Consider the following 14,858-nt stretch of genomic DNA (forward strand, 5'->3'; position numbering starts at 1 on the left):
TCTTCCCTTTTTATTACACAAATCAATAAGGCATATACACACATTTCATGAAGCTCATTTAGGTCATGTGAGCACTGTTACAACACAGTCACTGTGCATGACCCCCTGGGTGTCCATCCCTCCAAATGCAAAGGCCAGTTGGACTGTTTCCAGTCCTGCAGATCCCTGGGCTTGGGCCTGGTCATCCTCTCCACTGCCCTTCGCCCTAACCCTCCAGGGCACCACACACATGGAGTGGTCCAGTCGATTGGGAGGGAGGTCCCCTTCGAACCTCATCAGGGTCCAGCACCTCTTATCTGCAAAGGGAAAGAGCTCCATTCAATTCAAGTACAAGGGTACAGGATATTGTTTGTGTTTTTTTTGTGCTCACCACAGTGAAACCGGTACATTGTGTTGCTTGCGCCCTCTGAATTCATCCCTCCAAAGATGTAAATGCTCTTCCCCAGAGCGACAGTACAGTGGGCCGCCAGCCCAGGAGGAATGTCCCCTTTGGTCTGGACCTTTTCCCACTTCATACTGGCTGCGTGGAGAAAGAGAAATATCACACCAGCTCTCAATGTATCTATCTACAGTATATATCTATCTATCTACAGGTGCATCTCAGAAAATTTGAATATTCTGAAAAGTCCATTATTTTCCGTAATTTAATTCAAACAGTGAAACTTTAATGTATTGTAGATCCATTACAAAAAGTGAAATATTTCAATCCTTTTTTGTTTTAATCTTTATAATTGTACAGTATGTTCAGTTATACATTCAATACTTGGTGGGGGCTCCTTTTGCACAAATTACTGCATCAACGTGGAGCAACATGGAGGCAATCAGCCTTGAAATATTTCACTACATGTGTAATGAATCTATAATATATGAAAGTTTCACTTTTTGAATTAAATTATGGAAAATAATGAACTCTCCACAATATTCTAATTTTCTGAGATGCACCCGTATGTATATATGTATCTATCTATCTATCTATGCTTGTACTAAATCAAACCATAAGCCCTACTCCCTACTTGATCTTCTGGTAACAGAACATAAGCCAATGAGAAGCTACAGTACAAAAGACTCCTCAGACGTACTGGTGTCTAATGAGTGCAGGTCACTGTGGAACTTTTCCCCTGCCATGCCTCCGTGGATGTAGATTCTGGAACCTACTGCCACCACCACGTGGCCATGCCTGGGAGAGGGACACCGGCCCTGGGTATCGGGCTGGCACCAGCTGGAGGACACTACAAACAGAGAAAACACACAAATGAAATCATATCACAGCACTGCATTATAAAGAAACTAGAAGCAAAACAAGGTATTATTGTGCTGCTGATCATTTCTAGACTTGCTTACCAGTGTCAAAAACATGAAGCTTTGAGTCTGATACAGGTGAAGCCCCGGCTTCCCCTCCAGAGAAGACATACAGCCTGTCCCCCACGTGGGCGGTGGAAGTGTGGTAGGTTCTGGGACCGGGAGATGTCCCTTTCACCTCAACACTCCTCCATGATCCGCTATCTTGACACATGCACAAGCACAAAACAGATCAGATATAATATATAACCAGAAATGGTGCTCAGAGAGCACAGACCTCCGCCCCTGAATGTTTTTCCTGGCTCTGTGCACGCCAAAATTGAATGGGTTCTAAACTGGCCCATGCTACACCCCTCCACCGAGTTTCATGAGAATCGGTCTGGTAGTTTTTGTGTAATCCTAGTCCCAAAAATGAATGGCGGTGAATGGCCGGCCCAGCCGTGTTTGGGTGGCTCGTGGACCTGCCCCGTGATTCAGATCCGCTCCAAAGTGTAATTAGCTCTAAGTTGGCCCATCCTACACCCCTCCACCGAGTTTCATGCAAATCGGTCTGGTAGATTTTGCATAATCCTTCTAACAAACAAACCAAGAAACAGCTTGTGGACCCGCCCTGTGATTCGAATCCGCTCCAAAATGTAATCTAACTTGGCCCATCCTACATCCCTACCATCTTGAAAATCGGTCTGGTGGTTTTTGCATAATCCTGCCGACAGACATACGTACGCATGGATGGACGGACGCACCTACACATGCCAACGAAAACATTACCTCTCACCCAACTGTCGCTGAGGTGGAGGTAATTGGTGCTGGTATTCTATGAGGGAAATCTCTGTCCTACTACACCAGGCATTCCCAAACAGTGAGGCGGGCCTCCCCTGGGGGGCCCCAAAGAAATTCAGGGGAGGCGCAGAGGGATGCTTAGAAAAAAAAGACGGAAAAACATGTTTTTTATTTTAGAATTTTCTATGGTTTTTATGAATGAAACATGATTTTAAAGGTCTTTTTTTATGGACAAATTTGGGGGGTTGGGGGGGCACAGGTGTGTCACTGTTTTCAGAGGGGAGGCCCACATTGATGGAGTTTGGGAACCCATGTACTACACAATCAGACAACATAATGGAACCAACCTTTCAGTTGTAAGTTCTGAACACTGTTGTGGTTTCCACTCTGCTGGGCCCCAGCAAACACCCACAGGCTCTGGGGAAAGCTCTCCGGCGCAAAGCTACAGTGTTCGTACCGCGCCGAGAGCCCCTCCCACTCTGGGATGTCCCACTCGTGACCATCTGGAGGGGTGAGAAGGACAAACATGGCACTAGGTAGGGCAACTGGACGAGAGCCACGAACAAATAACTGTCCTAGGGTCAACTATTTTAAAGTGGTGGTGAAATACAATATGATTGCGTTGTCTGATATGAGAAGTGCAAGAAGATGAGTGAGTTCTGGCAAGTAGTAGTACATAGGCTTTTCCTACGTTAAATGCAATTATTGTTAGTCGCTTTGGATAAAAGCGTCTGCTAAATGACTGTAATGTAATGTAATGACTATACTGAGATGTTATATTGGGACGTTTTCCAAAGCCGAGCTTGTTGAAGACTCACTTCGGCATTTTTAATTTAGTTACAATCTCTTTACCCAGATTTATGACATGGGACTCTGAGAAGCTGCCATTAGGGTTGGCTCCTCCCACAATAATAATCTTTCCTTTTCCGCTGTCTTCTTCAGATGGGATGAAGGTGCAGGTGTGGCCCACACTGACCCCAGGACCTCCTCCTCTGGGTATCAGGGCATACCTGTGCAGACAGGACGATGAACAAGTCATTTTGATAAGTTAGCCCCCATTATAAACACATTAAGCCCCGAAAACACATTAAGAATGCTTACCAAATTCCTTCTCGTGGTCTGTCCTCTGGGTCAAGTACTGGGAGGAACTCCATGTTACTGTCGAAGCCAAGTTATGGCACTATTATAGCAGGCAAGATATCGGTCAGAATGACTGATTGTTAGCCTTGACTAGCAAGCTAACGTTAAACCATCTGAATTGAGATGTGCTGGCTAACCCTGAACTAGCGTAAGCTAAACTCACTCCTGGTTACAGATCTTATAACTACTAGTGAGTTTAGCTTACGTAGTCCAGGGCTAGCTAGCACATCTCAATTAGCTAGCTAGCTAGAATGTTATTGCTGTTGCTATAGCCGCGTTGTTAGCTAGCTAGGTTAGTGCTAAAAGGCCATAACTATAGTCAACTACTAGCTAACCACTAGCTAGCTGGGCTACCCAGGCAACTACCTGGGCTAGCTATTATAGCTCTGATTGATGATGATGATTATGGATGGCTAATTAGCCAGTTAACGTTGGCAACAAGTTGAACAAGTTGCTATAGCCACAACTACATTTTTGCCATCGACATTGCTAGCTACTGATTTTGAGAGATCTCGTCAACTATAATCGTTCACCCAAAATTGGTTTATTCTTCATATTCCACCCTACCTTACTAACGTTAGCTAAAGTTAGTTATTCAAATCCAAAATCCCATCACCTTTGAATGTCTCTATCGTGGACTGTATGCACTGTTATATATAGATGACACCACTAGAGGGCAGTCTGGTAGGGGGTAATAGGACGGAGCCTGGTGACCGGATATAATCATGGAGGTATAATATAACTGGAGACGGCATTGAAAATGGCTGCCTATTCATTTCAATGAAAGTTGCTCACCGGCGCATGAAGCCATTTGACGTAGTGGCCAAAGCCCGGTATTGCAAGTCAAATCAAGGCATGCGGCCCAAGAACCCTTATTTCCCATGTTAGTGGATGATGATAGATAGGGCTAGAAAAGGAAAACAAAATTTTTCTGGGTATCATTCAGCATCAGAGACCAATCTTATCAATATAAACTTTTAGTTTTAGGGGTTTGGGGGTTTTTGAAGCCACCAATACCTGTATTGAGCCATTTAAACATGTGCTGTGCACGAGCCTCGGGGACGCGCTGGTCGCGCGTTCGTGAGTCCTGCGAGCTCGGGAAAGCACGTGACCATAGGAAGACCCGCCCTACTCTGCCTCTGATTGGATAGGAAGTCATGTAATGACATCGTTAACATTTGCTATGTTTAGCAATGAAGCTTATGATCATGCTAATCATAGATATGAACGTATGTCTATGATGCAAATGATCATGACATGTGGTTACTTTAGGACATCGTTGGAAAAGATCTAGAGGGTAAGTGGGTCAATGTTGAATAACTTAGCTAACATTACCTAATGTTACATTTCTTTATATTAACATCAACTATATTGATAGGCTAGGGAGCTATGCTAACGGTAGCTAATGCTAACGGCTTAGGGTTAACGTTAGTTAGTTAATGCTAACGTTACGTTCGGAGGTCTCAGATGTATTTCAATTTTAACAATGTTGAGCATGATCAATGTGACATTGTTCATACATTGATTACAGTCTGTAATCTTGTCTGGCATTATTTAGCTATAGTGGGCTGATGCTTGCTGCTGCTACTATAGCATTTGCCACATTATACATCAAATTAATCAAGCATAGTGTTATTACCTGAAGGCATTATTACCATTGCAAGTAAGCATGCCATGTATATGCCATGCCTGGAAATCAAATTAATAGTGTAATTATTCCCCATCATAGCTCATTGTACACTGATATAATCATTCTCCTTGCCTTTGCTAATACTCATCTCTTTTATCAAACTTTGTGCTAGGAAAGAAATCTGGCTGTGATTCGTCGCTAGTGCTCATCCAGGCTGTTGTCATCTCCCGCCTGGACTCCTGCAACTCCCTACTTGCTGCCATCCTGCAGCGTTGGCCATCAGACTCCTGGAGAAAGCTGCTGCTGACCTGGTGTTCAACAGCCCCATGCTCTTCCACAAAACTTCCCTACTCTGTTCTCTGCACTGGCTCCCTGCGCTGTCCCATCCAGTTTAGGACTGTGGTTCGAGCCTACAGGGCAAATGAACAGCTCCCTCCGACCTCCAGGCTGTGGTCAAGCTCTGCTGCCTTGAGGTGATTGGTTCCCCAGTTGCTCCAAGCCCCCCTACAGCAGATTGGCGTGGCCATGGCTTTTTTCTGTCCTGGCCTCACAGTGGTGGAATGAACTGTGCACTGATGTCAGAACAGAGCCAATAATACACACTGTTCATAGTGAGCCTAGTTATTATTGATTAACTTGGACTGTTTCCTCTCTCCTTGTCAGTCATTAAAATATGTTCAGTGTTTCACAATACTGATGTATAACATTTCATTATTTTGTCTCAGACCATTTCTGAAACAATCATCAGTGTCAGTATACATTTCCCTCCAATGTTATTGCTTGCCCATTTTTAACCATTTAACTACTAGACTGTACAAACGAATTGCACAACTATAGTATTTTCTAGGTATAGCCTACTTCTCCACTTTCTCTTAATGTTGGTATGAAATGGCAGTCAAACTATGCAATGATGTTCCACACTGTTTCCACCCAAATTCCCAACAAATGTGGCCACCACACTGTTCAGGACATTCACAGGTCTTGCTCTCAGGGATCGGTAAAAGAAAGGGACATGGTTCCTCCATAATGTGCTAAGGCTCTGCTTAGATCAAAGGCTTGGTCATCAGAAAATATCACAAAGACAGTGATCACAAAACAATTAAAAACATGTCACCAGTGTATGCCTTAACCCTAGTCAAATTTCTAGTATGTGTGAACCATATACATGGCAGTAAACAGATCTTGAGTCATACAAACTGGAGGATGCTTGACCCATACAAACTACTTTAACTCAATTTCAATAAACAACTTCAAAATATGGCAGACAGAAGAGCTGAGCAGACTTGGTAGATGACTGGATGATCTTACAGAGAACCAAGGGAAATTGACTGGTATTAATGCTAAGAGTAATGAGGGATGAGGTGCAGCTGGGCAGAGTGGAGACAGGTGGCAGGTGATGCAGGAGATGGGAAGGTGAGTAGGCAACAACCAAGCATGAACAGGAACTGGACCACTGGCTCCCCTTGACTGTCCAACCCATCCATCAGCGCCAGCAGAGTGGACACGATAGAGCCAGAGAGAGAGAGACAAATGCAACGCAAGGTTAGTTTAGTTCCAATCGCCCATGTGCAACATCAATCAAGTACGCAGCCAAGCTAAAGAACCGAGTTACACCAGAGGCGGAGCGAGGCGGTGGCTCCGTGACAGACAGGCCTCACCTGTGTATCTGGTCCTGTCTGCTGGAGCATACTGGGGACAGCCGGTCTATCTTGTTGAAGAAGATGAAGGAGGGTCTCATTAGGTTGACCTGGGGAGAGACCAACAAACAGCCATCACAAGCTCTCAGTCAACACTGAGGATGATGGTCAGGTGTCCTGTCCAATAATTATACCCCCCTCCCCCCACCGCCACAGTTGCCCCATTGGCTAACCTGGTCAAAGAGAAGGCAGAGCTGATTATGTGTTCTGATTCACCAACCCACTTGCTAAGGCAGTCAGCTCCTTTCCTTATAGACACCTTTGTGTTTCCCTGCCTACACTCGTTAGTCTGCACCCGCGCCACTGGGGTCTTGCCTGTACTTGGGGGACTGTAGATCAGAGCACTACACATCTGTAGGTGGGGGGGGGGGGGGTTGGGGGGAGTATGTGAAAAACAGGGACTTCACAAGACAGCTCAAATTAGACAAGACAGCTTAAATACGGCTGGGTCTTCATATGTTTACTGGAGCAACGTACTGTAGTGTGGTCTCACCTAGGAGGTTCTTCTATCAGGTGATCGAACACAGAGGGGTTGCTCTGCTTCCTGTTCACTGACTGAAAAAGCAATCACAGTGGGATTTAGTGACATCATTATGCACATCAGGAATTCATTATCTCATCTAGTCAGTCAAAAAATGATTTTGTCCTCACCAATAGGTGGCGCCTCATATCACTGCATTTATCTTTTAAAACAGCAAACACTATGTGTAAATAAGGTTTTAAACTTCATCAACATCATTATAAATAATCAGCCCCTATGGCTGGATACAGGCGCAGCAGAAGTCGAGGGTGACAGTACTAGGTTTTTTAGCTGGCAGGTGCCCGTCAGGCTCAGTGAATATCTGGTTGAACTGGTTTAAACTCTGTCCTCAGTATTAGTACTGCCCATGTGCACAATTGATTCGCTAGCTTTTCATTGGGATAGCTGGTGGCAGTGTTCTAGAAAGGTGGTCATGTGCGTTCCTAAGTCAGAGGACCCGGGTTTGAACCCAGTGTGGGCAAGTGTGGTGGAATCAATACACCTGTTACAATCGCAGGAATTTTATGGGAAGGAAGGGGCTTCTTTTTTTAAAGGTTTTGTACCTTCAATATTAGACACTTAAGCAAACAGAAAAACACAAAACACAACTATAAAAGGCCTGGCTTGGTTTAAAGCCCACTCACCACGTCAAGGTGCAGGCCAAGAGTGGGGACACGACAATCACTAACAGACAAACCCTGACAAATACACATGTAAAGACATGTAAAGAAACACGTAAAAACATACAGACTATACATATAGGAGTAGGGAAGTTGTGTGGAAGAGCATGGGGCCGTTGAACACGGGATTAGCAGCAGCTTTCTCCAGGAGTCTGATGGCCAACGCTGCAGGATGGCAGCAAGTAGGGAGTTGCAGGAGTCCAGGCGGGAGATGACAACAGCCTGGATGAGCACTAGCGACGAATCACAGCCAGATTTCTTTCCTAGCATAAAGTTTGATAAAAGAGATGAGTATTAGCAAAGGCAAGGAGAATGATTATATCAGTGTACAATGAGCTATGATGGGGAATAATTACACTATTAATTTGATTTCCAGGCATGGCATATACATGGCATGCTTACTTGCAATGGTAATAATGCCTTCAGGTAATAACACTATGCTTGATTAATTTGATGTATAATGTGGCAAATGCTATAGTAGCAGCAGCAAGCATCAGCCCACTATAGCTAAATAATGCCAGACAAGATTACAGACTGTAATCAATGTATGAACAATGTCACATTGATCATGCTCAACATTGTTAAAATTGAAATACATCTGAGACCTCCGAACGTAACGTTAGCATTAACTAACTAACGTTAACCCTAAGCCGTTAGCATTAGCTACCGTTAGCATAGCTCCCTAGCCTATCAATATAGTTGATGTTAATATAAAGAAATGTAACATTAGGTAATGTTAGCTAAGTTATTCAACATTGACCCACTTACCCTCTAGATCTTTTCCAACGATGTCCTAAAGTAACCACATGTCATGATCATTTGCATCATAGACATACGTTCATATCTATGATTAGCATGATCATAAGCTTCATTGCTAAACATAGCAAATGTTAACCGATGTCATTACATGACTTCCTATCCAATCAGAGGCAGAGTAGGGCGGGTCTTCCTATGGTCACGTGCTTTCCCGAGCTCGCAGGACTCACGAACGCGCGACCAGCGCGTCCCCGAGGCTCGTGCACAGCACATGTTTAAATGGCTCAATACAGGTATTGGTGGCTTCAAAAACCCCCAAACCCCTAAAACTAAAAGTTTATATTGATAAGATTGGTCTCTGATGCTGAATGATACCCAGAAAAATTTTGTTTTCCTTTTCTAGCCCTATCTATCATCATCCACTAACATGGGAAATAAGGGTTCTTGGGCCGCATGCCTTGCAATACCGGGCTTGGCCTGAAAGCCCATGGTGGCTTCAATGCGCCAAGCTGATCCTGGGGGCTTGGATATAATGCGTGACTACAGGGGTGAGTTCAATCTGAAAACGGTGTGCGCTGTTTTGCTACTGTTTCCGAGCAATAAGAACAATAAGACCCTGGTTGAACAATAAGACCCTGTTAAGACTTGGTTTTAAAATGTGTTTTGGACGATCAGATCACAAGTGAACTGCGAGACACATCATCGTTTACACCTGTGCCTATCATGCGTCTCCAAATGTGTCCAGCTGACCACTTGTGTTTGTATAGTAACCATAGTAACTCAATCACTCCTGCCTGCATGTTGCACAGCTGTTCCATGTAAACAAATCAATAATCAGTTGGTTTAACTTCGAGCAGATTAAAAAAAAGTGTGCATGAAAGCCACCAAAGATGTTTGAAGAACTAGGACCATTCCAACTGTTTCAATTGATAGGACAAGTCATTTGCGACTTGAAAAAGAGCGCAGGATAAGGCGAAAAAGGAGAAAAATTATCCTGCACTGATGACGTGTTTTCCTGTTATGTCTTTGTCGGAGACGCTTCAGTAGACTACTAAAGATATGTCGTCAAATGCATCCCAAACCACCTCGGCAAATGGTTTGAGGAAACGTTTCTCAAAACGTTTTGGTGGCCGTTTACACTTGTATTTAGCGTAGTCCACTTTGAATCTGATCATCCAAAAATCATTCTATAAAACCAAGTCTAAACGGGGTCTTTGTTTTCCCTGTGTTACCCAATCAGCAGTGTTCCATACACACCACCGCTTTAGTTTCAATAAACGTTTTGCTACGTTTTGTCCGGGCTGAACTCACCCCAGTACTCGTGTGAGCATCAATACACCAGGAAAAAATATGAGGAAAGAAATTAAAAGATGAATTCCGTCCGTCAACCAGACGAGTTGAAGTTGACGGGTGACATTGAAGAAAACTGGAAAGCTTTCAAACAACGTTTTGAACTATATACACTAGCTATCGGACTGGAAGAAAATGAAGGGAGGAAAATAGCATTGCTGCTAACGGTAGCAGGCCGCAGTGCACTCGAGGTGTACAACACGTTTGTCTTCACGGAAGGTGAAAAAGACAAGTTCGAGACAGTAATAGCAAAGTTTGAACAATACTGCACACCGAGAAAAAATGAAACCTATGAGAGGTACGTCTTCAGAAAGCGAATTCAGAAAGAGTCAGAATCGATAGAACAATACGTCACTGACTTGAGATCGAAAAGTAAATCCTGCAACTTCGGAACCTTATGTGACTCCATGATAAGAGATCAAATCGTGCTTGGCGTCCAAGACAAGAAAGTGAGGATGCATTTACTGAAAGAGACAGACCTTACTCTAGAAAAGGCTATCATAATTTGCCAAGCGTCGGAAAGCACCAAGGTGGGTGTGGACGCAGTGCAGCGTTACAAAACGAGGGCGAAGAGGAAAGATCCAAAGCCGAGACAGGAGGGCGGCGAGAGGTGCAACAGGCACGCACCAAAACAGTGCCCGGCTTTCGGGAAGGGCTGCAGAAAATGCGGAGGTGGACATCACTTCGCTAAATGTTGTTTCTCCAAGAAAAATGTGCAGTTCGTGGACAAGCCGAGTGACATCAAGGACGAAGAAGAAGGACAGAATGTTTCAAGGGACGAAGCAGTGGCGTCTGGTGGGTATAAGTAGGCTTCATGGGTAAGCCACAATCATCATCTAAGGAGAGGAGCCTGTTTTTAGGCTGCGTTTCTCTGCACCAGAAGGGCCAGTGGCCTTTTATATGTAAAAATAAATAAAGGTAACACTTAAGAAATACCTTATAAATAGTTAATAGATACCACCTTATAAATAGATAATAGAGCATCCATAAATTGCTAGTTAATGAGTTATGAATGATGTGTTAAACGGGTTTATGACAGCGAGGAACTGTTGAAGTAGCGGGTGATAGACCTTTTAAGATTTTTTTCAACTGGTTCACCTGCCAAATATTTTTGAAAGTGCCCGCCCTTTTCCAAACAGGTTTCAACGGAGAGTTCGCAGATGGTTATGCGAAGCAAACCATCTGGCGCTTCAGGTTACTTTCATCAGGGGACCCATCTAAATACAAATTAATAAATATTTAGTAGTGAGCAACAAATCATTATGTGTTAGTAAATATATTTGTTAAGACCATGTCAATAGTTTATAGACTGTATTGGGACTAGGGCTGTCAAAGTGATCTTGAACTTTGACTAGTCATCGACTTTGGGGACAAAATGCATAATTGATCTTGAAAATGTAGATTTGATTAGCAGGCTATCGGAAAGCAGCGTGCGTCACACAGCCTCCCGAGTCCCGCCCATCTTCTAATCATGACAAAACACATTACGTTAGTATTCAATCTTTTCAATATCAAAAATCAGCAAAACCACTGTCTACAGTATCTATCTATGTAGGTGGCGAGGAAATACCTTCCTTCAAATCTGAGCGCTGCTTCTCGGCAGCCAGCAGGCAACATTGTAAACAAGCATACGATCAAGTGGACCAGCACTACAGGCTATTCCTCTTGTTTTGTTTTCAGTTGGCTAGGATAAAGACCTGATAAAAGGACCCTGTTTGCACTAAAGTCGCATGTACAATGTGCGATAAAACCCACGATTCTGAGGTTGTAAGGTGGTCATGGGTTGTCGCAGACCATCGTAGGTCATCGTATGCAAAATTGTGACTCGCAAGTCGCACAGTGTGAGAAGGTGTACGATCTGCGATTCATTGCTACGACCTCCCGACAAAATATCTGGCATGTCAAGCCTTCTGTACACTGTACGACTGAAAAAATCTTAGATCGGGGATCCCTTCCCACTGTACGACTGGGACTCACACTATACGATACGATATCAGCAGGAAACCGGTGGTCTGTCCGCCCCGAATAGGTAATGAGTCCTTACCCCAAGTGAAGGAGTTCAAGTATCTGGGGGTCTTGTTCACGAGTGAGGGAACCATGGAGAGGGAGCTTGGCCGGAGAATCGGAGCAGCTGGTGCGGTTCTGCAGTCACTCTACCACACTGTTGTGACGAAAAGAGAGCTGAGCCAAAAGGCAAAGCTCTCGATCTACCGGTCTATCTTCGTCCCCACCCTCACCTATGGTCATGAAGGATGGGTCATGACCGAAAGAACGAGATCACGGATACAAGAGGCCGAAATGAGTTTTCTCCGGAGGGTGGCTGGGGTCTCCCTGAGAGATCAGGTGAGAAGTTCAGTCATCCGGGAGAGACTCGGAGTAGAGCCGCTGCTCCTTTGCGTCGAAAGGAGTCAGTTGAGGTGGTTTGGGCATCTAGGGAGGATGCCTCCTGGGCGCCTCCCTAGGGAGGTGTTCCAGGTGTGTCCGGCTGGGAGGAGGCCACGGGGTAGACCCAGGACTAGGTGGCGGGATTGCATCTCCGCACTGGCCTGGGAGCGGCTAAAGATTCCCCAGGCAGAGCTGGTTGATACTGCCAGGGAAAGGGATGTCTGGGGCCCCCTGCTGGAACTGCTGCCTCCGCGACCCGACCCCTGGTCAGCAGTAGAATCAGCATGAATTGTACTTGCTAGTGTTTCGTGAGTCACTCTGTGTAATGTTATGACTTTGGTATGGAGTTTCGTGTATCAGAACACTTTTACGACTACGAGCACAGTATCGGCCCTAATACTGGTATCAGTGCATCCCTAGAGGAGACATTGTCGTAAGAAGGACATATGGCTGTGGTTAGTTTTAAGAAATTAATCATTCTCTAAAATTGATTTCCCTGAATTTCGCTGCCAGACATGTTAGGTTGTAGAATAAGGAAGTATGTTTTATCTTAATATATATCTTACTTTTCCCTCAGATGTCCAGCAGCACTTCCTCCCAGAGCCCCCGCAGATTAAAGAGGAACAGGAGTGGTGTTCTAGATCTATCCCAAGTCCTTGCTGCAGTCGTGATACCTGCCTCAGGACCGAGACCAGCTCCAGTCCTATTTCCAGTTCCTGCTCTGGAAGTGAGAATGGAGTTTCTTCTGGGTAGGCTGAGTGCAAGATAGCAGAGAAACCATATCCGTGTGAGGAATGTGACAAAGTTTTTATTCGTAAGCGTAGTTTAGTTGTCCATAGAAGAATCCACACAGGAGAGAAACCATATCAGTGTGAGGAATGTGACAAAGCTTTTAGTGAAAAGGGTAGTTTAGTTAAACATAGAAGATTCCACACAGGAGAGAAACCAGCATTTCAGTGTGAGGTATGTGACAAAGCTTTTAGCTGTAGGAGTCATTTAATTGACCATAGAAGAATCCACACAGGACAGAAACCATATCAGTGTAAGGAATATTCTTTAGTTGAACATAGAAGACTCCACACCGGCGATAAACCTTATCAGTGTTTGGAATGTGACAAAGTTTTTATTCGTAAGAGTAATTTATTGATTCATAGAAGAGTCCACACAGGAGAGAAACCATATCACTGTGATGAATGTGACAAAGCTTTTAGAGAAAAGCGCAGATTAATTGTCCATAGAAGAACTCACACAGGAGAGAAACCATATCAGTGTGAGATATGCGACAAAGCTTTTAGTGGAAATGATAGTTTAGCTAAACATAGAAGACTCCACACAGGAGAGAAACCATATTGCTGTGAGGAATGTGGCAAAGCTTTTAGTCGTACAAGTCATTTAGTTGTCCATAGAAGAATCCACACAGGAGAGAAACCATATCAGTGCCAGGAATGTGACACAGCATTTAGTCACAAAGTGAGTTTAGTTTACCATTTAAAGGAAAATGCTCGTTTTTGACAACCTGGACCTTATTTACGACATATTATAAGAAGTTTGACTCACCAAGATCACTTTTGTGTTGTTCGGAGGCCTGTAGAAGAAATTTAAAATCCAGCGTGAGCCAGTATATCCATGTAATGGCGGCGCACGGGGCACTGAGAATGCAGTTTCTCAAAATCCATTTTCGGCCGCTAAACGGTTGTTTTCATCAATCAGATTGCATGAATCTACAGTTGAGATTCCTCAACGCGAGCCATTGTTTCGGTTTTCAAATACGTGGTCTGTAGCCTCTGTAATATGATCTTTACACGCCTCTCCCCCACTTGCTCCAGCACGCATGCGCACAGGCCAGCGCGCAGACTGGCTATTCTCCCTCACATTCTCTGCGCTACGATCGGATTGTTGCTGACGAATGACGACGACAATATTCTCGGCACCAACTACGATCGTAGCGCAGAGAATGTGAGGGAGAATAGCCAGTCTGCGCGCTGGCCTGTGCGCATGCGTGCTGGAGCAAGTGGGGGAGAGGCGTGTAAAGATCATATTACAGAGGCTACAGACCACGTATTTGAAAACCGAAACAATGGCTGGCGTTGAGGAATCTCAACTGTAGATTCATGTAATCTGATTGATGAAAACAACCGTTTAGCGGCCGAAAATGGATTTTGAGAAACTGCATTCTCAGTGCCCCGTGCGCCGCCATTACATGGATATACTGGCTCGCGCTGGATTTTAAATTTCTTCTACAGGCCTCCGAACAACACAAAAGTGATCTTGGTGAGTCAAACTTCTTATAATATGTCGTAAATAAGGTCCAGGTTGTCAAAAACGAGCATTTTCCTTTAAGATATCACACAGGAGAGAAATTATATCAGTGCCAGATGTGTGACAAAGCCTTTAGTGAATAGAGAAGTTTAATTTGCCATAGAATTTTCACAACAGAAACTGTTTGCCAGGAATGTGGCAACGCTACGTACAGTATAGCATAGCCTAGGTTTTAGTGATCAGAATTCTGTAAATGAAGATGTTTTGATCTCAATGGGACCACCTGGTAAAATAAAGGTAAAATAAAATAAATAACTAAAATAAATAACTATTTCAGGAGATGTTGTGATAAGGAGAGCCAG

At 44.2% G+C, this 14,858-nt stretch overlaps 1 protein-coding gene across 2 annotated transcripts; it reads right to left on the reverse strand.

The window, feature by feature from the left end:
- rabepk (Rab9 effector protein with kelch motifs) lies at positions 1 to 3,874 on the reverse strand. Of its 2 annotated transcripts, XM_084441922.1 has the most exons (8): positions 3,836 to 3,874; positions 3,181 to 3,237; positions 2,932 to 3,089; positions 2,427 to 2,582; positions 1,342 to 1,503; positions 1,080 to 1,229; positions 371 to 520; positions 1 to 296 (listed from the first exon to the last, which is right to left on the reverse strand). In XM_084441922.1, the coding sequence occupies exons 2-8, from the start codon at positions 3,231 to 3,233 to the stop codon at positions 64 to 66; spliced, it is 1,062 nt and encodes a 353-aa protein (XP_084298048.1). In that variant the 5' UTR covers positions 3,234 to 3,237; positions 3,836 to 3,874; the 3' UTR covers positions 1 to 63. The 2 variants fall into 2 exon arrangements, with proteins under 2 accessions (XP_084298048.1, XP_084298047.1); XM_084441921.1 differs by having other exon boundaries at positions 3,181 to 3,874.
- Between the last annotated feature and the right edge of the window lie 10,984 nt (positions 3,875 to 14,858).

Source organism: Borostomias antarcticus (assembly GCF_949987555.1).
Source record: "Borostomias antarcticus genome assembly, chromosome: 8".
Lineage (NCBI taxonomy): Eukaryota > Metazoa > Chordata > Actinopteri > Stomiiformes > Stomiidae > Borostomias > Borostomias antarcticus.

Excerpts from the sequence above, each read along its gene's own strand:
- rabepk (XM_084441922.1), bottom strand. The coding sequence starts at position 3,233 with ATGGAGTTCCTCCCAGTACTTGACCCAGAGGACAGACCACGAGAAGGA. Across the intron at positions 1,504-2,426 it reads TCAGAACTTACAACTGAAAG|ATAGCGGATCATGGAGGAGT; the intron begins GTTGGTTCCATT and ends GCATGTGTCAAG. Across the intron at positions 297-370 it reads AATGTACCGGTTTCACTGTG|ATAAGAGGTGCTGGACCCTG; the intron begins GTGAGCACAAAA and ends TTCCCTTTGCAG.